Source organism: Rhizoctonia solani, chromosome 9, assembly GCF_016906535.1.
Source record: "Rhizoctonia solani chromosome 9, complete sequence".
NCBI lineage: Eukaryota > Fungi > Basidiomycota > Agaricomycetes > Cantharellales > Ceratobasidiaceae > Rhizoctonia > Rhizoctonia solani.
Genome location: NC_057378.1, coordinates 581,302 through 608,036, shown reverse-complemented (window position 1 = coordinate 608,036; position 26,735 = coordinate 581,302). Strand labels below are relative to the sequence as shown.

The 26,735-nt window shown below is 46.5% G+C and overlaps 12 protein-coding genes and 1 non-coding gene across 13 annotated transcripts; 4 read left to right on the top strand and 9 right to left on the bottom strand.

Moving 5' to 3' along the window:
- Window positions 1-2,907: 2,907 nt before the first annotated feature.
- RhiXN_07723 (3-oxo-5-alpha-steroid 4-dehydrogenase) lies at window positions 2,908-3,807 on the bottom strand (the record flags this gene model as incomplete). The annotated part of the gene is made up of 3 exons (XM_043327539.1): window positions 2,908-3,122; window positions 3,276-3,680; window positions 3,735-3,807. The coding sequence occupies 3 exons, from the start codon at window positions 3,805-3,807 to the stop codon at window positions 2,908-2,910; spliced, it is 693 nt and encodes a 230-aa protein (XP_043182924.1).
- A 417-nt stretch (window positions 3,808-4,224) lies between these two features.
- RhiXN_07722 (20S proteasome subunit) lies at window positions 4,225-5,401 on the top strand (the record flags this gene model as incomplete). Its single annotated transcript, XM_043327538.1, has 8 exons — window positions 4,225-4,257; window positions 4,312-4,389; window positions 4,459-4,531; window positions 4,592-4,721; window positions 4,767-4,913; window positions 4,963-5,164; window positions 5,223-5,314; window positions 5,395-5,401. The coding sequence occupies 8 exons, from the start codon at window positions 4,225-4,227 to the stop codon at window positions 5,399-5,401; spliced, it is 762 nt and encodes a 253-aa protein (XP_043182923.1).
- A 159-nt stretch (window positions 5,402-5,560) lies between these two features.
- Window positions 5,561-7,030, bottom strand: RhiXN_07721 (uncharacterized protein; the record flags this gene model as incomplete). The annotated part of the gene is made up of 4 exons (XM_043327537.1): window positions 5,561-5,710; window positions 5,773-6,435; window positions 6,490-6,819; window positions 6,863-7,030. 4 exons carry the CDS (start codon window positions 7,028-7,030, stop codon window positions 5,561-5,563), a joined length of 1,311 nt encoding a protein of 436 aa, XP_043182922.1.
- A 703-nt stretch (window positions 7,031-7,733) lies between these two features.
- Window positions 7,734-10,398, bottom strand: RhiXN_07720 (spindle assembly checkpoint component mad1; the record flags this gene model as incomplete). Its single annotated transcript, XM_043327536.1, has 11 exons — window positions 7,734-7,913; window positions 7,971-8,129; window positions 8,180-8,437; window positions 8,487-8,596; window positions 8,685-8,792; window positions 8,850-8,940; window positions 8,989-9,503; window positions 9,561-9,747; window positions 9,813-9,956; window positions 10,012-10,256; window positions 10,323-10,398. 11 exons carry the CDS (start codon window positions 10,396-10,398, stop codon window positions 7,734-7,736), a joined length of 2,073 nt encoding a protein of 690 aa, XP_043182921.1.
- A 579-nt stretch (window positions 10,399-10,977) lies between these two features.
- Window positions 10,978-11,808, bottom strand: RhiXN_07719 (tetraspanin family protein; the record flags this gene model as incomplete). Its single annotated transcript, XM_043327535.1, has 3 exons — window positions 10,978-11,207; window positions 11,261-11,635; window positions 11,688-11,808. 3 exons carry the CDS (start codon window positions 11,806-11,808, stop codon window positions 10,978-10,980), a joined length of 726 nt encoding a protein of 241 aa, XP_043182920.1.
- A 1,755-nt stretch (window positions 11,809-13,563) lies between these two features.
- Window positions 13,564-13,658, top strand: RhiXN_12412. Its single transcript has one exon. It is a non-coding gene; the product is annotated as a tRNA-Thr (tRNA).
- A 364-nt stretch (window positions 13,659-14,022) lies between these two features.
- Window positions 14,023-14,531, top strand: RhiXN_07718 (uncharacterized protein; the record flags this gene model as incomplete). The annotated part of the gene is made up of 2 exons (XM_043327534.1): window positions 14,023-14,270; window positions 14,339-14,531. 2 exons carry the CDS (start codon window positions 14,023-14,025, stop codon window positions 14,529-14,531), a joined length of 441 nt encoding a protein of 146 aa, XP_043182919.1.
- Window positions 14,532-14,558: 27 nt separating this feature from the next.
- On the bottom strand, window positions 14,559-15,851 carry RhiXN_07717 (mitochondrial carrier protein; the record flags this gene model as incomplete). Its single annotated transcript, XM_043327533.1, has 7 exons — window positions 14,559-14,945; window positions 15,005-15,068; window positions 15,118-15,243; window positions 15,297-15,474; window positions 15,522-15,694; window positions 15,751-15,790; window positions 15,845-15,851. The coding sequence occupies 7 exons, from the start codon at window positions 15,849-15,851 to the stop codon at window positions 14,559-14,561; spliced, it is 975 nt and encodes a 324-aa protein (XP_043182918.1).
- Window positions 15,852-16,151: 300 nt separating this feature from the next.
- Window positions 16,152-17,577, top strand: RhiXN_07716 (RNA recognition motif protein; the record flags this gene model as incomplete). The annotated part of the gene is made up of 7 exons (XM_043327532.1): window positions 16,152-16,322; window positions 16,378-16,477; window positions 16,524-16,568; window positions 16,646-16,861; window positions 16,914-17,157; window positions 17,311-17,431; window positions 17,485-17,577. The coding sequence occupies 7 exons, from the start codon at window positions 16,152-16,154 to the stop codon at window positions 17,575-17,577; spliced, it is 990 nt and encodes a 329-aa protein (XP_043182917.1).
- Window positions 17,578-18,027: 450 nt separating this feature from the next.
- On the bottom strand, window positions 18,028-20,026 carry RhiXN_07715 (uncharacterized protein; the record flags this gene model as incomplete). Its single annotated transcript, XM_043327531.1, has 5 exons — window positions 18,028-18,084; window positions 18,141-19,347; window positions 19,399-19,657; window positions 19,711-19,870; window positions 19,925-20,026. The coding sequence occupies 5 exons, from the start codon at window positions 20,024-20,026 to the stop codon at window positions 18,028-18,030; spliced, it is 1,785 nt and encodes a 594-aa protein (XP_043182916.1).
- A 335-nt stretch (window positions 20,027-20,361) lies between these two features.
- On the bottom strand, window positions 20,362-22,221 carry RhiXN_07714 (cobalamin-independent synthase, catalytic domain-containing protein; the record flags this gene model as incomplete). Its single annotated transcript, XM_043327530.1, has 11 exons — window positions 20,362-20,461; window positions 20,518-20,554; window positions 20,607-20,895; window positions 20,953-21,121; window positions 21,187-21,296; window positions 21,351-21,449; window positions 21,509-21,629; window positions 21,681-21,691; window positions 21,757-21,805; window positions 21,872-22,006; window positions 22,136-22,221. The coding sequence occupies 11 exons, from the start codon at window positions 22,219-22,221 to the stop codon at window positions 20,362-20,364; spliced, it is 1,206 nt and encodes a 401-aa protein (XP_043182915.1).
- Window positions 22,222-22,745: 524 nt separating this feature from the next.
- RhiXN_07713 (5-methyltetrahydropteroyltriglutamate-homocysteine S-methyltransferase) lies at window positions 22,746-23,387 on the bottom strand (the record flags this gene model as incomplete). Its single annotated transcript, XM_043327529.1, has 4 exons — window positions 22,746-22,848; window positions 22,901-22,937; window positions 23,008-23,170; window positions 23,211-23,387. 4 exons carry the CDS (start codon window positions 23,385-23,387, stop codon window positions 22,746-22,748), a joined length of 480 nt encoding a protein of 159 aa, XP_043182914.1.
- Window positions 23,388-23,423: 36 nt separating this feature from the next.
- On the bottom strand, window positions 23,424-25,082 carry RhiXN_07712 (cobalamin-independent synthase, catalytic domain-containing protein; the record flags this gene model as incomplete). The annotated part of the gene is made up of 8 exons (XM_043327528.1): window positions 23,424-23,462; window positions 23,509-23,677; window positions 23,825-23,934; window positions 24,271-24,391; window positions 24,615-24,625; window positions 24,697-24,751; window positions 24,806-24,940; window positions 24,997-25,082. The coding sequence occupies 8 exons, from the start codon at window positions 25,080-25,082 to the stop codon at window positions 23,424-23,426; spliced, it is 726 nt and encodes a 241-aa protein (XP_043182913.1).
- Window positions 25,083-26,735: the final 1,653 nt, after the last annotated feature.

The following is a 26,735-nucleotide window of genomic DNA, read 5'->3' as shown; positions in this document are numbered from 1 at the left end:
GGCGCTGGTAGGATTCGCATCGGTTGCTATTTCCTGAAGTATATTTTCTGTATATCGAGTGCAGGAAGCGGGTTTACAGAAACACGCTGTGCATCTCGCTCAAGCTTATGGGATAAGGTGCGCCCTTGACACCCAAAATCACGTGACTAGTCTGGAATGTCCAATATTCAATTCGATCACATGCACAAACTTGTCTCCACGCCCGCAATCGATGTTCAGGTCAACATATCGCATATAATCAGATGCTGAAGTTACGACAAATAAATCACTGTGATAGGTTATACACTCAGTAAGCCACTACACTATGTCGCTAACACGTGTTAGTTCTTTCGGTTGGCTCGAAGTCAAGACGTTGTTCACAATGGTAAATACTAAATAATTTGTGGGACAGAACAATACATCTTCTTTCCTTATGTCATGAGGCCAGCAATGGGATAACTTGATAACATACTCACGACAAGTGCAGCTGACTTGGTGTGGTACCGTGCCAGCAACTCCTATGCATACAAGTAGCAAGTACCCAGTACATTTGAATAGCAACACTACTAGTTGCGACGATGTAACGGAATACAAGACTAATAGCCGAATAAAAGCGAAATAAAAGCTTTATATCAAGCTATAAGTCACCTGTAAAGATAGCAGAGAGGGTCTGTCCCGTACGCTAGTTGCATATATGTGCGCCAAGCCTTCCAGATGTTCTTCTGTACGTTCCTACCCAAATCGCTTACGGATGATACGTTCTATCGATTGTTGTTAAATAAAACTGCAGGATTTGGTTTCTTGTCACGGAAAGCAAACTCAGTGGTGGATTTTCTATCAGCAGATTCAAGTTCGTATAGGTTAGAATTTTCTATTTGTTAGAACATTGGGCGCAAAGTGAGAGAGAGCCTCAAATAAACTTATCAACTTAATCACTTAGGCCTTGGGGGTTACCTGGAAAACTGCGCCTTCGAACCCAGGCATAGGTTTGGTGACTAAGAAAGAGGGAACTGAGCTATAAAATCTTACAAAAGCTGGTAGTTACGAGGAGCTATGTTAGCTCATAACTGGTGTAAGATAGGAGTCCGAACAGAGCGTCGCGATTGACCCTATAAAATATCCAAAGCAGTTGATTCTCTGGCAGCTTCACGGTGAACCCTAACGGGGCAGGTTTCCTGGACGTAAAAACTCGCGTATTATATCCGGAGTACTGGTGAAATGTGATTAGTACTTCCATGAATCCGTATCCCTATCTCATCCGTGTTTGTCGTCGAGGTGCGGTTTTTGTGTTCCGGACGCGGACAGTCGGCAAAATCTGGACGTCATCCGAATTTTCTCTATTGTGGGGCTCAACAACTGTTGAATGTGATGAATGGTATGATTCCTGGCTAAAGTATTTCATTGACATCTGTAACCAACCAACATGCGGTTCGTGGTCACGAGGGCTCTAGCCGCTCGCAAGCAAAAAGGAGAGGAAAATAAGCACATTCTTGATATAAACGGGGTGATGTGTGGCTCAAGCTCGCGTCAACAGATGACGACATATGCTAACAACGACGAGAGATCCACGGCCTGGAGCTGATCGCTTTCAATCTCATTTTCTCAAAGATATTTGCTAATAACCGGTTGCGCGATAGTTCGAATTATATACACCGACGAACGAATTGGTCTCGTACATATTCACAAACCTGAATACAGCCTGTCTTTGGATTTCTGAGGCTCGCTGTTTGGCCACGGGCGTTCTCGAAATTCGCTACGCAAGCACATTTTCTCATTTTCGCATATCAAGAGAGACAAACACATACTCGATTTCGTTAAATTATACATGTGCGTAAAAACAAGAACTAAAGAATCATAATACAGATGTGCATTCAGAACAGAACGAATAGGGGGCTACCTAAAGTAGCTCAAGAACTCACTCATGCTAGACAAATTACTAAATTGACCCGAACAATATTGATCAGGGAACCGGTCTGAACAATAAGGTTGATGTCTATGACGTACATCTAATAGCGACCAAGCACGGTATAAACGGGAAGAGAGGCTCTGTGACTCGCAATCTTGCGAAACTGCGGCATTTGCGAAAGCTGACAAAGAAACCGTCAAATGCACGGGCTAGTTGCGGTGTAACAGAAGGATGAAGCTTGCCATCGTGAGTGGGGTGAGAAAGGGCTGTGTGGTTGCGAGAAGACATCGTAGTAGCGGACGGAGTACTGGCAGGAAACTTTGATGCTGAATACTTGCTTAGTATCGAGCCATAGTCGAGCAGGCTCTACTTATACATTATTGATGACAATTGGGATCAATAGTGAGAGAAGTGCGCTTGGACCAACGGCCCTGCGAACAATACCCCTCACCGATGAGGAACTGACACACATCAACGTTTGTGGCACTTGAAGATCAAAATGCCCATAAAGCATTGATACGGGTCTTAATAAGGGCACTGGATATTTCGGGGCAGAACAGGTGTGCATTACAATGCGCTATAGAAGAGGAGATCCTCCCAAAGTGTGGACCTGTGAGGAGAGAAGAACAGTCACGTGGTTTGGATTCAAGGCGCGAACTTGGTTGAAGTTGCAAATACCCCGGATTCCGGGAGCGATTTCGACCGGTGTATACGGGTGGCGCTTGTAAGCATTGTACATGCGCATTACATCTTTGCGGTCATTCATATGAACATACATGGTGAACGTTTCCCAAAGGTCTGTTTCATTTTCCGGACCGCAGTCCATGGCAGCGTACTCGAATCTCCGTCGGCCCGAGCTACCTCACGATATTACGAGTAACCCCTAGCTTTATGTAGACTGTGGGTGAATCACTACCTTCCGACTATCGTTCGCCTAATAGCAAAAGCTCTTGGTGAGAGTTATTTGCGCCATTCGGAGGCGCTCAAGTGATGAATGTCCGTGCATGCAAATTTATGAATATTTACAGCAAAAACGGAATGACGGCTTTCCGTTCCTTGGGATAATCGTCAAACTTTTCGTGGTACCACTCATGTCCCCGTTGTGCTCTTGGAAGCATCAAAGCAACCTCCACTAGAACGAACAATAGGGTGGGCGTAATATAGACCCCACCGTAACGGCCCAGCGTAAGGCTCTCTTGCAGACGTGTCGTAATAGACCCAGATGCCAGAGCAAAGCCTATATAATAGTGAGATAACTCAGATGAGTGCGTGCTTTCCCAGCGAACTTACCTGCCCATTCAAACCACTCGCACACAATAATTTGGGAACGATACCAAAGAGTACAATCCACCATATGGAATGGCATACCTTGGCTTCTCGGCCTTCTCACCGTCCTTATCCTTTCTTATTTTCAAAAGCACTTCGTCGTGCCAAATGTTTCCCCAGAGGCCTAGCCCAAACATAGCAACTCCAACCCAATAGCTGGTGGGAACATCAGCCCAGCCAAGCGAACCAGTACGCGCTCCAACACCGAGCCATGTGCCATTGACGCTTCCGTTTATGGTGTTGAATACGATAGCAGCAAGTACTACAACAAGGTGGGATCTTGATCGGGATGGGGTCCGAAGTGGCGAAATGATGGCACGGTTGAGGTAATGTCCAACGAAGAGAAGCGGCAAAACGGAATGAGGAGTGAGGGATAGTGGTAAAAGATCAGATAACTTTGTTTGTTGTGAGAAGGCATATAATAGTGTGATAGGAGAGGGTAGCTCCATAATAATCCACGAAAAGGTTCCTAATGAGGATAGCGTTATAAGGTTCATAGCGATTTCTGAAAATAGACTCTTACCGTCCAATGACAATGCATTCCATGCTCGAGTTATCCAACCCTTTGAGGAAGAACTATCAGGAAAAGCGACCATGAGGAGCGTTGATCACTAGGAGTACTGGGCTGATTAATCCTAGACTTGCGAAAGCTCGTAGGCCGACTGCGTATCGAAATTAATAGAAACCATGTATTATTTGGCTTGAAGTCAACTTACGCTGGTATGGTTTGTAGCTTTTATCTCGTAAAAGCTCTCCAAAAAATGACATTTTATTATTAGTTGGGATGTCGAATTTCTAAGTTATTATCGTGGTTTCGAACAAGAAAACAAAAGCTCGATGGACTGCTGCAACCCACGTCCACGCCCACGTCAATGACCTCACGAGCCAGGGACAGTGTTGTCGATCATTCGGCGCTTAGAGAGTAGGTGTATAGCCACTGCACATTGCCCAATAGCTGCTGACAAAGCCATCCCACATACGCGTCGCTTCTTGACCTGTTCACGACCTGCATAATGGATCATTTTCCGACAAACTGGGGAAGGCCTGTGAGTGGTTTCTTCTTGTAAAAGCATGTTGCATTAACGAAATATATTGCCTAGAGAAACGATACGGTCGATCCATATGGAACATACCCTCTCCATGCACGACCTCAACCCAAACAAGCGCATTTGCCGAGGGTGTTCAGCGAACACAGTAGTAACACATCTTAAATAAGCTGAAGACATGCCTGAGCCTTTGGTAGGCAGCCTATTGTAACCGGAACCAGCGTCTTGGGTATCCGATTTAAAGATGGGGTGATGCTCGCCGCGGATAATCTAGGTTGGTATGGTTCTGATCACGTTTGTACCGTTACTAAACCTCGTTTTATTCGAATGATAGCATCCTATGGCTCCTTGGCACGTTTCAAGGATATCCGACGTCTCCATCCTGTCGGAAATTACACTGTCATTGGGGCTGGAGGCGATATGAGTGACTTCCAATATCTTCAGCATCTCTTGGATAACCTCATGTGAGCAGATATTGCTTTCACACGAAATATTCTAACATTACGTAGGATTGAGGAGAGCAACGAAGAGGACGGCCATGAACTCGGCCCGAAGGAGATCTACGAATACCTTAGTCGGGTGATGTACGCGCGTCGTTCGAAGATCAACCCACTTTGGAATTCGATGATTGTAGGAGGTTTCAAAGATGACCAAAGGTAAGTATTCATTCATTTCAATTGAACTCTCTCCTAATATTATGCTTAGCTTCTTGGGGTATGTTGACCTTCTTGGAACTACTTATTCCGCTTCAACGATTGCTACGGGTTATGGATCCATGATAGCCATTCCACTACTTCGCAAGGCAGTTGAAGGACGTGAGACTACTTTGACTGAAGAAGAAGGCAAAGCACTGCTGGTCGAATGTATGAAGGTGCTGTTCTATCGTGATGCACGGAGCTTAAACAAGGTGTGGCCTGCTATTCCGCATTTAAACAAATTTAAACTTAATGGTAGTACTTTATTAGTTCCAAATCGCTACTGTTACGTCACAGGGTGTCAATATTAGTGAATCCATTGTGGCTGAAACCGAATGGTCTTTTGCGGACAAGATTCGTGGGTATGGTGCGCAGACTCAGTAGTAAATTGTATTCTTTCATGTACCAATGGCATCAATTTCCATCATACTGCAAAGCTGAGTGGTTAAAGGGTCATTCGGTTTGAAAATGCTAAAATACAAGTTCCATAATTATATGCGTACAATATTTTGAATCTATTGGTAGATACGGCCCCGGGTTCGGTATCTGTCAAATTATCTAGACGTTCCCCGCAATGAATACTGGTACACCTTCGTCATAGTCTTCGATCATGGACTGGCACCAGCCGGACTCGAGTCTCCCGCGGTAGCATTCCCCAAATCGAACTGCCAGTTTCCAGCCTCCTTCGGATCATACATCGCTCCGGGCTGAGTAGAGTTGGTGCCATTGGCCTCCCAAGGTTTGAACACTAATACCACCTTATCCATTCCATCGTTAGCAGACTCGGAAACGCTCGCATTTGGCCACCCGCAGACTGTACAATGTATGCGCGCTTCGACTTGCCGCCTTCAGACTTCTGAGCGTTCCACATGGGCCGGACGACCGCATTCGAGGGATTGAAGCCCCATAGTTGGCTCGGATGAGGCTCTTGAGACGTACCATCGGTGATACATGGTTGAACGGCAAGAGTTGCTGGTTCTGACTGATCTCCATTGGAGCCTCCCTGGAATGTTGCGCAATGGGGTTCAATCTTCCCAGTTTCGGGGTTGACAAAAGCCATTTGAAGCGAAACAAGTTGTTCGTCAATGGTGCTATTGCTACCGGCCTCCTGAGCAGCAAGGGCAAAAGGTGAAGGACGACCCGAGTCCACCAGATAAATGGTTGTTGCGTTTCGAATCGATGCCGCATCTAGGTAGTATTCTAGAGAAGCAGGCGCACCATCCACCCCCTGAGCGCTGGCAGACTTGTGTGGGGATAAAAGAAGTCCCCCAAGGAGCGGCCCGATAATAGGAAGACCATTAAGGACGTTCCCTAGGGTATCTGCAATAATAGAAACGACACCTCCAACACCAGGCAATGAACCAAGGATAGGAATGAGCGGATCAAGTAGACCTCGGCGATGTATGTCATAAAGTGCTACCTCGTGGTTAATAAAGCTCAACAGAGAGGGGTTCAAGTGCGATACAATAAGTCCTGGGGCGTTCTACGATCTAAAAGTCAATAGCAATTCAGGAGATAGGGGTAGATTTCAACTCACCACCCCGTCAATATAATATTGTCGTTTGCCTAACGAAGACGCTTCGTCTTGGTCTTCAGGAATGGGGTCTTCTTTGTCGCCCTCTTGATCTTCTAGCTCTTGTTCGCCCTTTGCGTTGAATCGCTCATCATGTTCCCGATCCGGCTCGTCAATAGGATCATCAAGGCCACGGCGCCTGTTCGAGAGCTCCGAAGGATCATAAATAGGTGCCAACTGAACATGAGGATCCGAGTTCTTTCCGAGAGCCGCGACAGGGGTCATTTGGGAGGGCATCACGTAGACGGGTTCCACGCTTGAATCTGGTATGGGGTTTCGTCTCGGACCTAAAAACTAGTTATAATCCTATGCAAAGTATGAATGACACTTCACTTACCTGCTCCAGGGACGAGTCGTCCCGTGCAATATGCGCATGAACAAGTCCTGGGAGCTGAGCGTCAATCACAAAGCGGCGGTCGTGGTCAGAGCTCGTATGCGGGGCCCCCCGTGCGACCGTCAAGGTAAGGGCAAGAAGAGTAGCAAACTGTGGCAGTATTTGTACCATGTTGAGTCCTGTCAATGATAAAATGTACTGTGGAGAGGAATGTGGTGGTAGGAGGTACGTGAGGAGCCTGGTCAAAATAGGGGTTATAAGGGGACTCACTCAGGGGGCTGACAAAGTTACATTGGTCTAAATTAACCTCCATCCCGTAATTAAATGAAGTATACTGAATAGCATCCACTTGGATTTTTACGTGATCGCACGTTCCAATAGGTTGAGGTGGCTCAAAGTGGCTATTCTCGTGATTTTCTCACACCTCAGCTTTCGGCATTGCTCCAGTAAATAATGGAAGACGATCTCTTAATATGTTACCAAAAGGAAGGGATTATTGTCTGAGTAATGTAGTCTGAGTAATGTATATGTATATTCAATCCCATTCTCTTCTCTCTAGGGCGTACCTCATCATGTAGTTCCTTTACCACACGTTCTATATTTTAAATATATCATTTCTGTGGATAATTAGACTATATCCAAGGAATAACTCTTGTACCCTTTTCTAAAACCGAGGATTCTGCAGAGACCACGAATCCGAGTGTTCTCCAGAGCTATCGTAACTTTATTTCACAATATTATCACCGCTCACTTTTGAGGCCCAGACTTCCCCCTATTTGGATACAAACACCGGGGGACAAGAGAATTAAAAATAAATGCTACAGAATTACACATAAACTTTGCACATAACATCCGGTCAGAAAACAAAGAACACTTAACCGTCCAATCCAGCCCAATCACTCAATCCCATCTCGGCGCGCTCGTATGCATACATCGTTAATTGAGCCAAGAAACACGGGACATTTTGTTTTTGGTCGACCCAGATGGATTTTAGCTCTAATACTTGAGTTTCAATCTCTTCCTTGTTTTGGGCACCACCGCCAATTCGGATAGGCTAAGCATGGACGTTAGATATGGTATGATATGAAAATTTGGTATGAAAGATACGTACTCCCATAACGGCCTGGTTTCCACCCCCAGACGCAAACTTGAGATCGATATCCCGGTCATAGACGCTGGTCAAACGAACGTGTTTCGGCTCGAAATGGAGCTTATATCCGAGCAGCGATGATATCGAATCTCGGAACTCAACCGCCTTGGATTGGAAGACCTGATCGAAAAAATAAGCACATCGCCCTCGATCATGATCGAATCACGTACCGATTTCAAGCGCAAAAGTCGCTTCTCCTTTTGCCTTACAACTTCTTCAAGTTCTTCCTTCTCCCTTTGTAGATTCTCGTATGTCTCTCGTGGGACCCCATCACCTCCATCTGCAGCCGTCGCTACCCCTGACCCTCCCTCGGTAATACGAGCTCGCAAGACGTTGATTTCCTCCTTCATCCTTCCTACTTCTTCCTCCCTCATAGCGAACCACCGAGCCTCGGGATTGTCAGCAAGTTGAAGTGTACGAGTACCCGGCTAAACCAACATCAGATTACGGAGAACAGGTATCGTATGATCCACTTACTTCATCGTGAGTACCAGCCGCAATCTCACCACGCAATTCGAACAGCGTCTGTTCGAGTTGCTCGATTGTTTCTTCGTGCGCTTCGATCTGCTTCGTGAGTTCGGCCATTTCTACACAAAGAAGTCAGTACATATCTTCTTGGCGTCAGGAAAGATGGAAGAAGTGGCTAGTGAGTGATAAATAGGCTCGTAGACCAACCTTCTTCGACCTTTTCCCTCTTTTCTCGTTCCCTAATAGCCTCCCATCGAACGGTGCTAAACGTCGCATCTCCAATTTGCGAGCGCATCGACATATCGACAGAGTCGGCTGTATAAACGATCACAAATTACAAAGACATTCTGGCACGAGTAGTGAATAACGTACCTGCAGCCTCTGCGTCTTTCTGCTCCAACAACTTCTCCAGCTGTTCAACGCGAGCTGTCAGAGCATCATCGGCATCGGCATAAGTGGTAGACTGGACCCAATGTGAGCAACAAAATTAAATGCAAACATGGCAACGCACCAAAATCCCTCGAAGCACCTTTCTCTCTTCGGAGCCAATACGGACTTTGACCTGCAACGCCGCAACTATGCCTCTCATCCTCTCTACCTCCGCCTCCAAATCCGCAATCTGAGCTTCAGAATCGTCTTCCACATCATCAGCGTCCTCGCCTTCTCTGCCCAAGACATTGTTCGTTCCGCTCAATTTGGATTTGACTTTTCCAACATTACTCTTCAGCTCCCCAACTTCGTCCAATAACTTGGCATTCTGGACGCGCAGCTTGGTCACCTCGACTTCTAACTCTTCCTTCTCCTTCTCGACCTGTTGCTCAGCCCGGGTACGGGTGGAAGCACTGGCAGCAACACGCAACTCGGCCTCGGTCTTGGCCATTCGTTGAACCTCGGCATTGAGCTCTGTGACTTTGGTTTGCAACGACCGGTTTTCCTCGGCTAAGATTTCGGCGTTTTGCTGTGCTTGAAGTTGTCGTGTGAGCTGGGCATTGTGGCGGGTGAGCTGGGTAATATGAGATGTTTGCCCTGTGTATAGGTAGGCCAATCTTAATATGTTGTTCGGGGGTCGACGAATGTACTTACGAGCAAGTTCATCCTTGATCACTGTCCATTCTTTGTCTCGGCCGGCATTTGCCCCAGAACTGTTGGCCTTTAGAATTTTGTTCTCCGATAACACTTCGTCCAACTGGTCTCGTAGTGTGTTGGTCAAATTTTGTCGAATGGTGAGCTGGGTCTGTGACGCTTCTAGTTCACTCTCGGTTGTTGATAGCTAACAAATAAACAAAGTTTATTCAAACCTCTGACTAAAAAAAGTAAATATAACTTCCAACACACCTTTCTTTCCAAAAGAGAAACTTTGGATTCTAAAGACTGGACAGTATTGGCCAATTCTTCCTTCGCATCTTGGAACTCGGCATTGGAGTCTGTCAATTTTCGCAGTTTGGTGGCCCAGGCAGCCGTACTAGCCGCTGCATCTTCCTTGAAAGTACACAATCAACCTCCGAGTAAGATACCCAAAAATAATTGAACATACTTTAAGCTTGGTAACATTAGTCTCTAACGAAGCCTTTGCTTCTCTAGCAGCCTTCTCCTTCTCAACAAGTCTCCCATTTTCGGCCTGTAATCGAGCATGTGCAGCATCCCGTTCGATAATCTGTGCTTCCAGCTGAGATATCCTTTCGTTGGCTAATACAACGCGACGTTCCCATAGGTTCTTGGACATGGAATTTGCGTGTTGGGCAGCCCGCTGGGAGCGGCGGGTGCTCGAGAGAGAAGGATCTGGAACAAAAAATGACAACATATAAATAAGAACGTAAGCTGTGAGTAAATAATAGGTTATCTTACCCTCTTCGAGCTGAGCCGCCAGCGTGTCCCGCTTGGCCCCTGCTCCTACCTGGCGTGACCTCAGACGGCTGTCCATTGCGGAAAGTGTGGAGAGTCACGTGTCGAATGGCCAAGTGAAGTAACAAGGGCGCTTAACCCGCCTGAAACCCAGTGGTCTGAAAGCGGATAAATAGCATTCTCTCTCAAATATGAGCGCTGGTTGGTAGACTGTAATCCTTTGCGATTTTGGTAGGAACCAAATGTTGTACATTGACGGACCATGTGCCCAAGTCAGTTACAAGCATACAAACTCGCAAATCGATATGCGTCACTTATATCGCGTTTACAGAGCGCCGGGGTGGGTGTGCATATATAGTGTGAGCTATTCCACTGAGTCCACTCTATACCGTTCTAATAATAGTCCACCGAACACGTGCGCCAATTTATGTTCCGTCTCTCGCGACGTTCGGGCATATACCCCCTATGGCCAAGCAGGCCGGGAGCCTTACGGCACCATACGTCATGATAAAACGTTCAACTACATGAATTCACAAGAACAAGAACAAGGAACGATACATGATAAGATAAATACAAGGCGTTTTGAAAAAGGAATCGTGGTCAAGCAAGCCATTAACCCAAGAGCAAACAACCTAAACGCCCAGAGTATAAGATTTGTTTAAACGTTCGAACGGCCATAAGAGTGCTGAGCAGTGGCGTATGGGTAATCTTGTTTCCCATCGTGGTGTTGAGTGAGGTTATCTGTGCTCTCTCCGAGAGGATGGTGGGGATAGTAGGCGGAGCCAGACCCAGAAGCAGAGAAGGCGGCAGAGGTGCTCTTGTGGGTATGGCGGTAGGATTGTTCAGCGCTAAGTTGTTCGACGTAGCGGGAAACGATCAAAGCGGCGTCTATTAATATCTGTCAGTACGTAAAAGTAAGAGAAGTCAGGGAGAGGACTCACATCCGTGTAGTAGCAAGCTGAACGCAAAGACAACAATGTATATAATCTTCCATGTTCGCGTCGCAATGGTACAAAGTTTGACAAGATCGACGTTGGCCGGAGGGTTATTGGCCTTCAATTCGTCCACACACTGGTCGATATGAACCTTCTTTTGACGATAGAGCGTGTAGATAAAGAATGCACCCGACGCGAGTTGGAAGCCAAGCATGTACCATAGGGCCTGTGCATAGGCAGAGACGAACGAGCGCTTGCGTGTTATAGCACCAATAAAACCAAACATCGAGAGGATGAACAGGAAGGAATAGATCGATCCTGCTACGACAAACGCAACTTCCTGGGGCTTGTCGAGCTGAGCTTGCTTCAGGTTCTTGGACACTATTTATTCATTAGCATGTTTAGTAATCCGGAATAAACTCGTGCTACTCACTGTAAACTGCATACCAAATCGTCGCAGCATACGCCCCGGACGTGATGATCGACCCAAAGGAGAGTACGAATGTACCCAGTCGAACGGGCAAGCAGCAGCAAAAGTGTCGTGTAGGAGACATGATAAGTCGTCTAATCGACCTCGATTGGAGCAAGTGGTGACCGTAAACGAGTAGGAGAAGTGGTGGTGGATCAATCCCACTGGGCACCGGGGATTATATACCCCATGAGCCAAACTCATTGCGTCGCCCGTTCAGGCAGTGCTCCGATAAAGAAACCATTCAAACCCCGCACTGCCACACCTGTCTCTCAGGGTCTTGATTATGAAAGCGGTGCCTTGACTTCCAACGCGCTGCCGTGTTTCTCAATTGCCCCCTCACTGTCGTCATACAAACAGCGTGCATGCGGTACGGTAAAGAAATTGAGCTCATTCTGCATTCATAGGTAATAATAGTCCATGTTTCGATTCCCAGACTGTTGCGCAGGGCAATGCCCGATTCCGATAATGTGCCTGCTCAAATTAGGAAGTTCCCTTCTCCATCAATTCCGATAGATGTCCCTTGTCGGAGCTACCGGTCATTGGCATCCTCTGTCATTGTGGAACAATTATAACCGGATCTGGGCACTTTTGTCCGGTGCGTAGATAGATTCGGTGTTCGTTTGACTTCTGTCCGTAATTATTTCACTCCAGTGATTTCAGAGTGACACATCCATACGTATACGGTCCTAATGGGATATTAATTTGAGGATCCCAGATATGCATTCGGCATTGAATAATATACCTTGGTAAAACGCCCGTTCCATTGAATAATATGGCCCAATTACGACCTCTCTATCCGGCCCCTTGTCTCAAGTCGGTCCGGAAAGAGATCTGTGAATGACTGGCCCATAGGATCGACGGATCCAGCGAAATCCGATTGGTACCGCATGATCTAGACGGGAAGCCATGAGAACCGGCAACGAAACATATACATGCTCCGCAGGCTAAGGGAAATTCAGTCGACGGAGGCTAAATAGACTGTTACCCCCAAACGATTTGGGGAGCTATTTATCTATGCATCAACGACATGTTACCCTATGGAACAAGCCTATGCGACGGACGCACTCGATGGAGCAGTGAAACCCATCACAGAATCATCATTCATACTGATGAAGACAAATTACGAGCGCCTTCGATCGTCCCAATCTGGGGGTATTAAACAAGTATATGCGCACTGAAGTTAGGTTGCGCGCTGCCAGGTCTTCCCATATAGGCGCGCCCTCATGCATAGGTGGCTCCTAAAGGCAACAGGGCCTAGGCTTGGTACGGGAGCTGGTAAAACATGGGAGAACCAGTCTATGGGGGCAAATCAACAGTAGAACAAGGCTTGAAGCGTGACTTCAGCAAATCTCTGCCCTGGCGTCACAATGTAACTATCAGACTCCTGAAAGGTTTTGCACGCTTACATTCACAAACTTCTGAGATGGTGTTCAGCGCGCTTGACATTGGGATTGAAGACTACTTCTTGGAAATCCAAGGTGATCAATCTCACACGGCAATTCCATAACAGTGGCGGGCCCAATTTTGTAATCCTGCCAATCATCAAACAAGGGTGAATTGTTTGTAAATAGACTGAAATATGTGATACATTGATTAGTACAGAAACATATAAGGTATATCATGTAGATTGCGGGGTGATTAACTATTTAATTAGGTCCCCTCACGGGACACAGAGTGACCTTCTGCCTCTTCTCTCAACCTCAGCTCACGCTCACTTGCAGCATTTTTGCGACATTTGCATAACTAGTGAAGTAATATTAAAGCTCTGTGTTCTTTTCGCTTATCATTTATCCCAATTGAATTCGGGTCCTATTGCTACTATAGGGTCTCTGGGCAAGCCCTTATAGCTCAGTGGTAGAGCGCATCACTCGTATCTATAGCTACGTAATTTTGCACATGATGAGGTCCCAGGTTCAATCCCTGGTGGGGGCACGTCTTTTAGCAAAGTTAACTGGCTAGAATCCTTGGTATGGGACGACTGAAGGCACGCATCATTTTTTGAGTAAATGCACTCATTGAAAGTTTGGGGCTATATGTACTGCTTCCTTATGAGCAAACGGGCTTCCATTTATATGAATTGTAAGCCTTTGCCATGACGTTTCTCACTCCGGCCTCCTGTGCTTTAAGCCTTTGGCCGTGTTCATTTTCGGCACCTCTACAGTATTCTCTTCGAGAGAATCTCGAGGCACCGCTCGTACTGAGCCCATCATGCGATCCACATTCTTCACCGAGTGGCTGCTGATTTCTGACTGAGCCTAGGGCCCGTCGCTTCCGATACCTGCCCATATATGCGTGCATGCCTACATGGGCAGCCTGCCGCCACGGTGTCGAGTGCAATCGGCAGGTGGGGGACGCCCCAACCGCGTTAGCGGGCTCGGACGTGAGACGAGCCCCCCGAGACGTGAGTGCGACTCGCGGGCCGGGTGGGCCACCTGCGCTCGGTAAACGTGGTGAAATGGATGGGGGTGGGCGGGAAGAAAAGACGATGAACGCATTGCCAGATTCGTCCGTCCGCCGGACGTGGTCGATGTTCGCAGTCGCTCTGTGAGTTGGCAACCACGTGATATCGAAGGCGCCAGCTACATCGCACTACCTCATTCTACAATTCGCAGTCTGCCTGCACTTCATCCAGTGACCAAGAAACCCGCGTTTGCTTGTCCAGTTCCGCATCACACTGGCCCTGTATTAGTCATAAAAAAGGACAACTCCCTTATTAAGAAAGGCGATTCTATTGTCCATTCGTCCAATACTATACAATACACATTCAAAGCGGCTCAGATTAAAATTTTCCGTATCGCCGTTTGACGCCCGCGGGTCGAATTCCGTCGAGGATTAAGCAAACCCGCCCAAGGTTACGGCAATCATGGTCAACCACCAAGCCCTAAACAAGCTGCTGATTCCCTCTTCGTCAATCATTCTCCTGGCGCAGTCGGCCAATCCAATGTATGGATCTTCTTCACTCCTCAGAGCGATGACGTCCTCTTCTTCTCCGATATAATCCGCCGCGGGATCGGCCATGCCGTCGATCGCGCAATCAGCATCTGTCGTGGGGTGGTTGCGTTGTACGCTCAAGCGAGTGGCTAGGACTTCGAGAGGGCACAAGATAGCGGTCGATGACATGCTGAATAGAACAAAGATGGTAAAGTTCGTCATGTTGAGGAATTTAGTCATGCGATTTTGGTCATCCGTGTCGTGTGCACTCGAGAGTCCATCGGAGAGCTTAAGCGAGAAGCATGGTTAAGTGACCAGATAGCGAGAGTCGAGACGTCACGGCTTACGGATGGAAGAAGCATGGCACGGACGATACGCGCGATGGCAACAACCCAGACAACGATTAACATCCTATTACAATAAATTAATTTGGGCCAATAAGAATACCATATGCTCTCACCTGGCGGCCAATAATCCTGGAGTCAAGTATAGCACCCAAGGCTTTCGAAGCTCGTAAGGGGTGAGAATAATTCGCAGCGCTTCCATTGGCCTAAACCAGGGCAAACGATGGGGCGTGCACACAGCCCTGGCGCACCACCGCAGTTAGACCCACCCGAAATGAATTCAAAATTGGCTTACCGATTGAAGAGGATCTCGTATGGGATGCTCACAGCGAGGCTCCCAAATCCATAGAGCAAGCCACGAAACACACCTGTAGCTGGTATGTGCATGGATGAACGGGGCTTGTACTTGGCGTGTCCGGGAATAGTCAAAATAGCCCACCAAGTGAGCAGGACCGTCGAGACGAGCGCAGGCACTGGGCGACGTCAGTACAGAGAAGCGAGTGCAAGTGTTCATACATACTGAAACCCTTGTAGAAGCCTGGCCAACCTTCCAAACGAAAGATACGGCGGCCCATGTTGATTATACCGTCGACTGCCGGACCGACACGTGCTTCCGGCGCAACGTGAGAGCTTCCGTTGATATCTTCTTCTTGGTTGAGTTGAAGGCCCTTGGGCGTATAGTTTGCTCGTAACCTACCCCGGGATTGGTCGTTACGCGAGTGCTGCGGAAATGACCGAGATTTACGTACCGAACGATGGCTCCTGCGATGGGTACTGAGATAGCGAGACCTATTGCGATAGGTCCCAGCATCACCAGGACAAAAACAAACGCCCCCAATATACTCGTCATGGCGGGTAACTCGTGTTCAGCAAGTCAATGATCGCCGGTCTTAATGAGTTGTGGTAGTCGGTTACAGTCAAGTAGATCGATGGCGTATATATAGGTACGCGACTGGCACGTTGCCTAATGCTAGGGTCGAGGACTGGATCAGATGGAATGTGGTGGTGGGGATGACGAGTGTGGGCGGGGGCGGTGGCTAAATGAGGAACAGGCACCAGCGCCTATATGGGGCAGTTACAGGTTACACAGGCGCTTGAAGGCTTTGCAGACAACCATAATAATTTCCTCGATCATCCTTGGACTGCGATCATGTTCTACGCTGCGGGAAGGAGATACTGTACGCAATCAATCATTATAGGACACAGAATATTCGGTGGCCCCGTGACGCAGCCCTTGAAAAACATCTCTCTCAAGCGCAATGTCACACTCTCTGCCGTCTCACAATCTCCGGCTCTGAGCTTTCAAGCCGACCTTGTCCTCGTCTCAACATCAAACTGCGCCAGAAAATCTTGAGCTAACTGGTAATAATCGAAAGCGATCTTCACTGCATATCGCCAATATACCATCCCACACCACCGATGAAGAATTTCGACAGGCATTCTCGGTTCTACCAGGCATTGTAAAAACAGAGCTCAGTAAGCACTTTGACTGTGCGCGTAGAGAATTAATCTCATTGTACAGTATTTAATTCCGGCACTATGCGAGACTACAAGGATACGACCAATCGTAAACTCTCATTGCCAAACCCATGTCTTGTTACTTACCATGCTAATAGGAGGATTCGGATTCTTACACTTTGACAGCGAGCTGGCGCAGTTACTGCATGAGACACTTGCGTGAATCCCCGATTCGAATCCAGGGATACGCGACGGAAGTCAAACCAAACAAATCAAGATCCAGTTCGCGCAACGAACCCAGCCATGTTTTACACATCTCTGGTCTGCCCTTGGATATCCAATATCTCGAAGTGTTAGACTTAGTCAAAGAAAGGTGCCCATACTTCAAGTCTCTGAGATTCAGTAGGCATCTCTCTCGAGGCATAGGTCATTATACTAATTTAAACATTCGTAGTGGCTGCAGAGCCTGGGAACTTTCTCGGCGTGGCTGCGGTAGCGTTTGAAGATGTCACAACGGCCGAAAGAGCTAAGGAACGACTATATGGAACGACTGTGGGCGGTATGCTTATCCAAGAGCACAACCTTTCCTTTGGTCGCTCCCTGTACGAAGATGGCCCAACAAATACGTTGATGGTACTCGGGACACCCACCTCCCCAGACGCAGCCTTTGACTTCCGGCGTCTTCTCGACACTTTTGAGTGCGTCCAAAGATATAAATTGAGTGAGTATTTCTACAAAATTTAAAGGCGCATCAGCATGTTTACTTTAGGTTAGTCAAGGACAAAATCACGAATAAATTCAAGTACGGGGCCGCCTCATTCGCTTGCTAGTCTATCTGACAAAACGCTTAGAGGGTTCACTACTGTCAATTGCGGCACTGTCGATAATGCATGGATGATGCTTGAATGGTTCAATCGCGAACATCCCCAATATCGAGTCGCATTTATCACAAGCGCATACGAATACGAAGAGGTATGTTCTTTGACCTATCGCTTGACCACAATTTTAGTTGTATCATCATACAGAACCGTAAATCCAGGTTGGCTGAGGGAGATTTCACCATCCGGAGTAAACTCAAGTCTAGACCAGAGCGGGAGAATAGGAGAAGTTCTGACTGATTTGATCTAACGTTTTATATATGCTTTCCGATACACCACATCTCAATTGTATTCTGAGGGTGAGGGCAACCTGACTTTGTATTCCTGTCCTATCAAATGGCATCTTGCCTTGTCTTTAGGAAAATTACTGCATTCTCAGGAAAATAACGGTCAATATTAAGAAGATCTCGGCCTGGATTCGAGCTTCTTGTTATATTGGGCGCGTCGCCGGAAGCAGTCTACTAATTATAACATGTTATGATACTATCCCAGCCGAAGACACGGTATGCATATAGCCAGCAGAAATCAGTAGCAGGGGAACCCAAATAGTTTTACACAAGCAAAGCACCCTAATTGTCAAGACTACACATGTGGACACAAACCATTACATTACGCAGAGACAGTGACAACACAATTGTTCTCGACGAGATTAATGTTAGTTGCTCAGAGAATCCAAGACAGAAAGACATATCAGGCCGGTATTTGCAGATCATAAACGGTCAGAGTCGGGTATTCACTCAAATAATTCTGAAACACGGGCCATCAATACTGCAGGTTAAAAGGACGCGGAAAAGTACTCTCACCTTGATGCCAATAAGACGGCTGCCGTCCAAGAGCCATCCATCGTGAGGAGCTTCGGGATTGACTCGAATAATAACCCGACAGGGTAATCTCGATACAATCGTCTCTTCGAAGCCCACTTCGAATGTACCGGGCACATCACTCCCGAGTGTCATTATAATCACCGCATTGTCAGATAGAGTCGGGGCATCCTCAGAAGGAGACGTTGGTCGATTGGTCGTTGAACCATTGGCATGAAGGAGGTTGATATTATCCCCCTTTCTTTCAAACTTGTATGAATATGGCGTTAGTAGATGGTCCGAGACCTGGTGCCTTTGTACAATCGGCGTGTTGAAATCAGTGATCACCAAATGATGAAGTCCACGAAGCCCGCTTGGTCCATGCTTGACTGAAACATATCGAGAGCCAGACATTTGAGAATACGACAAATCCACTTCACTCTCTGGGAACCACCTGGTAGCTTTCTCCCCCCATTGATCCCAGGACAAGACCTTTGGAAGTTCATGCGAGCCACGAGATTGTGCAAGATGATCGAGGAGGAGGCTAGTGCTGACAAATCCACGGAATTCACGAATGCTTCCCAAATTATTCTGCGAGACGGGATGCTGAAATAGAGACAGGACTAGACCTAGGGTGATGCTTTGGGGGTGGGAAAACGAGACATAGCGAGTGTAAACTACACGACCTGGAACAGGGTCTGATCTTGCCATGAATCCTATCGAGAAGACCGAGTGCGAGTCACGCAGTTTTGGGAAATTGAACGTCATAGAAGGATTTAAGGTAGGATATTTAGATACGTAGTAATGATTTTCTGCCTCGATGTTGTGATTTACTGGATTGCCTATGTCATAGATAGAGAGTGCGATATCTCGAAGTAGCCGACTCCCTGTGGGCCGGATAGTAGCGGCAAAAACAGCAATATGAGAAGAGTTGATGAAATGAGCGTCGCCAGTTCCATTTTCGCAACTGATGCGATGAAGCAAAATCCCAGACCTCCAGTCCCAAGTTAATATCTCGTACATTCGTTTTGCCTTGCTATTGAACCGGACTGCTAGAACCGACCCCAAAACTTCGGGAGCGTAGTGGAAGCCCGCGTGAGCGAGGGCTGAAACATCAAAATCAAACTCGATAATCAAGTTGGGCCGACGAGCTTGTGCATGTAGTTCTCCAGTAGTGAGCGAGCGAATGTGCAATTCTACACACTTAGACCTGAGAAACTATGTCAATAGTTTTATTACGTATTTTGCGATGACGACAAACCGTTCAGGGATCATGACGACCAGGACAGCCAAATCTTGGATAGGATCTAGTGTGAACCTATAAAACTTGGTGTGAAAATGGACTGAAGGGGCCATAGGCATAGAGTCCAAGGGTATAATTTGGAGAGTATCAGGATATTCATGAGGCTCAAATGAAGAATAGGCTTTGAAGTAAGAGTTGTTGTGGAGCTCCCAGCGCAGTACCCTTGGGTGACCTACAGGGCGTTCAACTGGAGCACGGAACTCTGGTTTCAGCCAGGCTGACTCAACCACAGATTATTAATTTTTCTGTATCAATGAACATCACACTAACCATTTCTGTAGCAATTCAGCTCTTCCAATATTGAAGAAGACACGGAGCTTGCGCCTTTCAGTTGCAGCTCCTTGACAACCTCGAGGCCATTCACCTCAAGTTCCATGTGGAGCTGCAAACTGACAGATTTTGCAACTATGTCATGGTTCCTTTTGCATGTCTAAATACTGGGATTTAACTGCTTTGATGGCAAAGAAAAAGCATAGACACTTACCAATACGAACCGAAGTATATCCTGATATGAACAATTATGAAGAATTTGAATAACTACTTCGTTTGAAAGGTAGCCAAAAGGCACGCCAGTGGCCGCTTCCATGGTTGTTTGTAGTAGATGTATGAATCAAACATAACAATGACGTCCGAGGCTAATCGTGGCCTATTCGGTTGCAGTATTGTCACGTGGGAAACCCATTCTAGTAAGGTGTATGCATCATTTGGCCTGGAGATTGTCCTCCTGTTTGGGGCGGTGGCTATACACATCTACGTTAGCAACGCCTGCCTCCCTTGAAAAAATGAAGTCTATGTTTTCATATGTAGAGGTTCCAAGCAATACAAACCCTGAATTGTCCCGATCTTCAAGCTATTGCAAGTTAAAACAACATATAAAATCGCACATTTACAATAATTATTATTTACACTATCTACCATTGTCTAAACCCCGAGCCGCTCACTGGCGATCTTTGCCCCTTTGATTCGAGCCGTGATCTTCATAAATGCGATATCACGGGCGTAGTCGGGAGAGCCGTGTTTCCTGAAATGCAAACAAAGTAAGGCTATGATTATTTCAGATTGAAGGTGACCCCGTACGGCTTGGAATCAATGCTAAATGGGGAAAACCCACAGTCTACGGATATTGCTCGAGTTAGTTAGTGACGCAGTTAATTTCAACTACCAACCGTCAGTTGCGCCAAGTTGATCCTTGGAAATGTACTTCGAGGCAACCACTAGAGCATCAGCCACCTGCTCCGGGGTCTCGACCGTAGGGTTTGATGGATTGGTAACCCCGATAAATGCAACCTGAGATGTTTTTGCTCTCGCTTTGATCACTTTGTTCTTCCGAACAGCCATCAGAGAGCTCACTTGTTTTACTCCATTCGCATCCTTACGAATATTGTCTCCGACAAGCTTGTATACCTTCTCTTTTTCGATCTCGGATGCACATTGGATCAAGAAGTATCCGACATTCTGTCAAGGGAATCACGTGCAGTAGGATATGCATCACCAACTAAACGAAAGGCTTACCATCTTAAACATGCTTGGTAAGAGACTTTCGTAAGGAACGTCAAAACTATGCACCGAGTCGCAATCGCCTCCTGGACAAGTGTGGATTCCGATGTTCTTGCGCTCCTCAGGAGTGAATCTATCGATTACACGATTGTTGAGATCAACAAAAGACTTCAGCATATTGCGGCTAAAGAACGACGCAAAGTTCATCAGCGCTACCCACTAACACCAACCCGAGAGCAAGGTACCTACCCAGTCCAAGGGTTACGAGGGTCATTCTTCGAGGCGAGGCGTCCCTCAGTGAAGTCAATTGAAACACGAACTGCCCCGGCATTGAAAGCCTGACGAACATCTTTCTCACACTAGTCGAGTTGGTGAGTAGCCTGCAACGAGGCGCATACAAGGAATTTTCAAACCTCATCACAAAGATCCGAAAGGAACTGCTCCCTCGTGTAGTCTGGTAGATTTTCATCTAGTGGATATAGAAGGCTTAGCATACTCGGTGCAATCACAGCCTATAGGCTCATTACCGCGACGTCAGTACCGAACGTGAGGAATTACGGAGGCCGTTCACCGTTTTCATCGGAGCCGATACACCCTTGGATGATTTTTGCAAATAGTCGGACGCATATGTCTTGTAGCGGAATGGACCACCGGTCAGGCGAGGCAATTGACGATGGTGTCCATCGTCGAAGCTATTATGGCCATGAGCGCTCCGTGTCATAATGTGACGGAGCTCTACGTACAAGGCAAAGTACTAGATGATAATTTAGCACTGCCTTAGACTTTCGAATGACCGATGAGTCGGATAAAGTAACGTACCTGTCCGTCTGCGACAAGGTTTTTTGCCAATCCGGTTCCACCAAGCGTACTAGACCAAGGACAGTACACATAAATAACACAGCTTCATTGCGAACTTAAACCATTCTTCACACACTCTGTCAAAGGATATGTAGCAAAAGAGCTAGCGCGTTGCTCGCCATCGGTAACAACTGGCTCTCCAGCCGCAACCATAAGCTGGATTGAATCTTCACATGCTTTGTCTTGGTATTTTTGCAATTCTTCATATGTTCTACGAAGATCGGTTAGCTCAAAATCTCAGCCGAAACGCCCCTGCATGGATCTCGATTTATTCCAACTACGAGAGACCACAATGGATTCAAGGACAGGGAACTTTATATTTGAAGAAATATACGCGTACATCTTTCCCTGATCATAATCCCCGAAAGCCTGCTGTAGCCAGCTTGGACGGGGTAGAGACCCCACAACTTCAGTTGGAATAGGCATCACTTCACAAGGGAGAGACAGTCGAAAAGGTACAGGGAGAGCGAAGCCATTCAGATCGGTAGTTATAACATTTTCGTCTTCTTACTGCAACCATGTGCCATCATATCGATCGATCGAACTCGTGGATCACACGTTCATATTCTACATTCCTTGTCTTGCCTTCGCAGGGAAGTATGCACGCAGTCAAATACAGTCGGTGGCAAATTATCTCGTTCACCTGGAGTTCCGAGTCTTACAAGCCTCGCATGACTACGAAATAAACTACAGTATTGCACCTAGATCTGTGACAGATTCTTAGGACTACGGTTATGGTTCATTTGCAACCAGGATCGAAATGACTTGTACCACGTGTCTGTGCTCCACATAACTTAATGCAAATGTCACCCCAAATCCACAAAATGGTTGAAAGTAAAAAGCATACATACACAACTCGAATAAGGTACAAATACAGCAGACAAATACAGTCGAAAATCTATGCGGGAGAGTAGTGTCACATTGCAAACAAATGTCGATCCGAAGTTAATTTATATTCCCAGTCGTTCACTGGCAATTCGGGCTCCTTTAACCCGCGCTGCTATCTTTTGGAAGGCAATATCCCGAGCATAGTCAGGCGACCCACCATGTTTCCTGCATTTGTCTAGTTAGCGAGTGAAGCAAGAAGTGTTGAAAGGACTCTTACGGCTTCTTGTCATCGCAAAAAGGCGAGAACCCACAGTCTGAACAAGACGGCAAATACCGAGTTAATTGTAATTGGCGATGAAATAACTCAAATACTGATAGACGTACCATCTGTGGCACCAAGTTGATCAGCAGGAATATACTTGGTCGCGGCAACCAACATTTGAGCAATTTCCTCAGGAGATTCTACCCTTGGGTCGATTGTACTCGTTACCCCAATATACGCCATCTGCAGAAAATGCCAGGCGAGAGCGTTACCCCAATTCAGTTCCTGCCGTCATACATAGAGCCTAATTAGTTTGATATCGTACCTGCTTGACACCATTCGCGTCCCGCCGAATGTGTTTTCCAATGAGCTTGAAAACTTTATTCCGGTCTTTCTCAGAGGCACATTGAATTAAAAAATAACCTGCGTTCTGGAAGCGTTCACGGAGCGAATCGTTGTCAATGAGTCGAGCGGGTTCCAAATACACAGTTGCAAAAGCCATGAAAGATGATAAGCGACCCCAAAAGTTAAAAAATCGTCAAAGAAGTTCAGGAATACCGATGATTAAGTAAGACCCCTAGGCGTGAGTAAGAAGTATCATCCGTATGAGTACTAGATCTTACCAGTCTAAACATTTCCTTAAGCAACAATTCGTATGGAACATCCAGACTATGGGTTGAGTCCCAATCGCCACCGGGACATGTATGAACCCCGATATGTGCACGTTCGACGGCTGTAAACCGATTGATCACCCGATTGTTAAGTTCGAGGAAAAAGTCTAGCAAACGTTCACTGATAGGCGCTCGTTAGTCGAACGGAAACAACAAAGGTTGGCGATTCACATTGCAGGGACATGTGGAATTGGGATGTACGGAAGAAGCACACCTCCAACATAGAAACCGTAGTCTAGTCTCGGTCTTCGAAAAGGATAGCACTCACCCGGTCCACGGATTTCGACTGTCGTTCCTAAGAGCGAGCCGTCCCTCAGTGAAATCTATCGATACGCGGACTGCTCCAGCCTGGAAGCATTTGCGAATATCTGTTTCGCACTACGAGGCCGTAGATTGAATATGAACGAGAAAATGATAGTTGCATTGCATCAATGAATAGTTGAAAAATTTTGATGTTAGAAGTTACTCGAAATGATGTAGAACGTAAAACGAACCTGGTCACACAGATCAGCTAAAAATTGTTCGCGGGTGTAGCCCGGTATTTCCGATTTCAAAGGGTACAGTAAACTGAGCATACTTGGTGCAACCACTGCCTAAAAGACTGTCAACATCTAAAAACGAAGGATATAATATCAAAGTAGAGCAATCAGGCAGTTGTATAGTAAAAGAAGGGATGAAAATATCCAAAGTGGATGCAGTTATGACGAAACTCACCTGCTTCACCAAGTTCTGGGCAAAGTGTAAACCCTGAGCCATGTAATCTGCAGCAAAAGTCTTGAACCTAAACGGTCCCGAAACCAGACGTGGGAGACGGCGTTCATGTCCGTCGGCAAAGCTTTTGGAGTGAGATGGAATGGTCGCCGAAACGGGCCGTCAGGTCAAAGTGAATATAGTCAGAGAGATTATGTGTTAGGGCAATCACATGGGCGCAGCAGGCACCATTTATGTCCGTATACAAAGGGTTAAATTAGTCCGAACGATATAGGGTCATTTTAAGTTTTCCGAGGGGAACGGGGAGTTAGTCAAGTCCGAGCGCTAGTCGGCCGGTGAACACATACATTGCAAACATCTGGGCATACAGAGGCGAAATACACCAGGTCAGTCTTCTAGACATTGAATTAGTGTAATAACGTTGCTGACCTGACCGTGTCCGTCGAGCACAAGATTCTCTGCTAGTCCCGTTCCGTGCAGTGTACTATCCCCGGTTTGTAAGTAGCATGAAGAGACGGGTGGGGCGATAATCACCCACTCGAAGATAGGATATGTCGCGAAAGAACTAATCCTCTGCTCTCCGTCAGTAATGACAAGTTGGCCAGCGTCCTCCATTCGTCGAATCGTATCCTCGCAAGCATGATTAATTTCCGGCTCGAGCTGTTCAAAGGTTCTGAGTCGTTGTTTGAGATGAGATTACCAGCTGCACGATAGGTCAAAGATGCGTACATTTGCCTTGCTTCATACGCTGCAAATGCACGTTGGAGCTTGAGTGGTCGTGGGATGGACCCAACTACTTCACAAGGAATAGGCATGATGGATAGCTATAGTGAGTAAACTGGAAGGAATCAAAAGCGACATCTCTTATATATCATGGTGACAAGTATCCTTGGCCCCCGAGGAAACAAAAATCAAAAGATAGACCCTATGTAGCCGAAAATCCGGATGGTTGAACCCTCCGCCAGCCACGAGGAGATCAGAAGTCACAGGATAGTCAATTCCAACGATTGTTCATGACAGTGGGGGGACGAACAAAGCGCCTGCGTGTACAATAAGCAGCTGTGTGGCCCTATCCCTATTCACCTGATCGAGGCTAAGACCAACGAAAGATCTAGATCTACAATGGGGCCTTTCACGGGCACGCAACGTACTAGAGCGAATTTCATTCTCCGATTCGGAGTCAAAAAAAAACATGTGTGCCTTGGATATAGGTATATCAGCCGATGCGTCGAATCACATGTTTGCGCCTATAAACCAAGTTGGCATGAGTTGTTTGCAGAGGAGATCAGTGATCGATTGATCAAGGAATGATCGCTTACAAGATACATAGAGCTGCCATATTTGGCACTTCTTAAAATGTAGTTTATCTGTATATCAACAGGACAAATATGGTAGAATTAATGTACCCTTACGTATGCCAAATTGTAGGTCTTCATACATGAAGAGATACTTCCACCTCAGTGTTCGTCGGTCTCGACTTCCTGAATGCTCATGCGGGGATTCGTGCTTATCGTTCCCGAATTTCACGAGGCAGAAAGGCTTCGTTACCTTGTGCACGACTATTCACGTCAGTACAAGCCGAAGTGGATGCGATGCTGATGCAAGATAGTTTGTTATGTCATCTAATTTGACCTATGTGTTGGTACTCACGGATAAAATGCCTGAACACTGAAAACGCCCACTTACCCACCTTGGAATTACGACGCGGGCTGCTTACTCAATGAGAACTCTAATAGTAGCAGAGCCAGTAGTTTTGAGTTAACTCCATTGCCTTGGATGAAATACCAGGCTGATTGACTTGGACTACAACCTTGAGGCATTTGCGTGTACAAGCTTAGCTAACCAAAAGCACACATGCACGTTTGGAGATACTACTATCCAGAGGCAAACGCTTCACTCCGTTTCATCAATTGAGCTTATTTTTACATGCATGTGATGGCTATGGTAGTTCGTGAAGGATTGTGGCTCCTCCCGGAGGTTACGTGAGTATATCGTGTCGTGGCCACGGCTTAATTTAATTGCTTACCCAAGTTTGTCTTATCTTCAAATTCGTCGGATATCCTCTGCCCGAGAGTAACGAATTTTAGTAAGAGTCGTTTTTGGTTTGTTGAACTAATATACACATCTTATTCTTGTTATATTCGACCTTATTTTCCTTAGCTACCTGAACACTACAAGCTAGTCGGGTGCTTATTTAATTAGGTAGGAGGAACGAAATCTCCCGTCATCTATGTTCAAATTTATTCGTAAATGTTTGCTACGATTCCATCCATCGAGATACCATGAAAATGATATTTCCTAACTAAGTCAGATGTCATTCATTCCTAAATCCAATTGCTGAGCATCTGGCGTCGTGAGTGTCGTTACACTGTGAGACTCGTGGGTCGACTTAATCAACATTTCTTCCGGTGCCCTCCAACAGCGGTGCTTCTGCGAGTGGGCATACTCTATTGTCATTTCTGACTGCG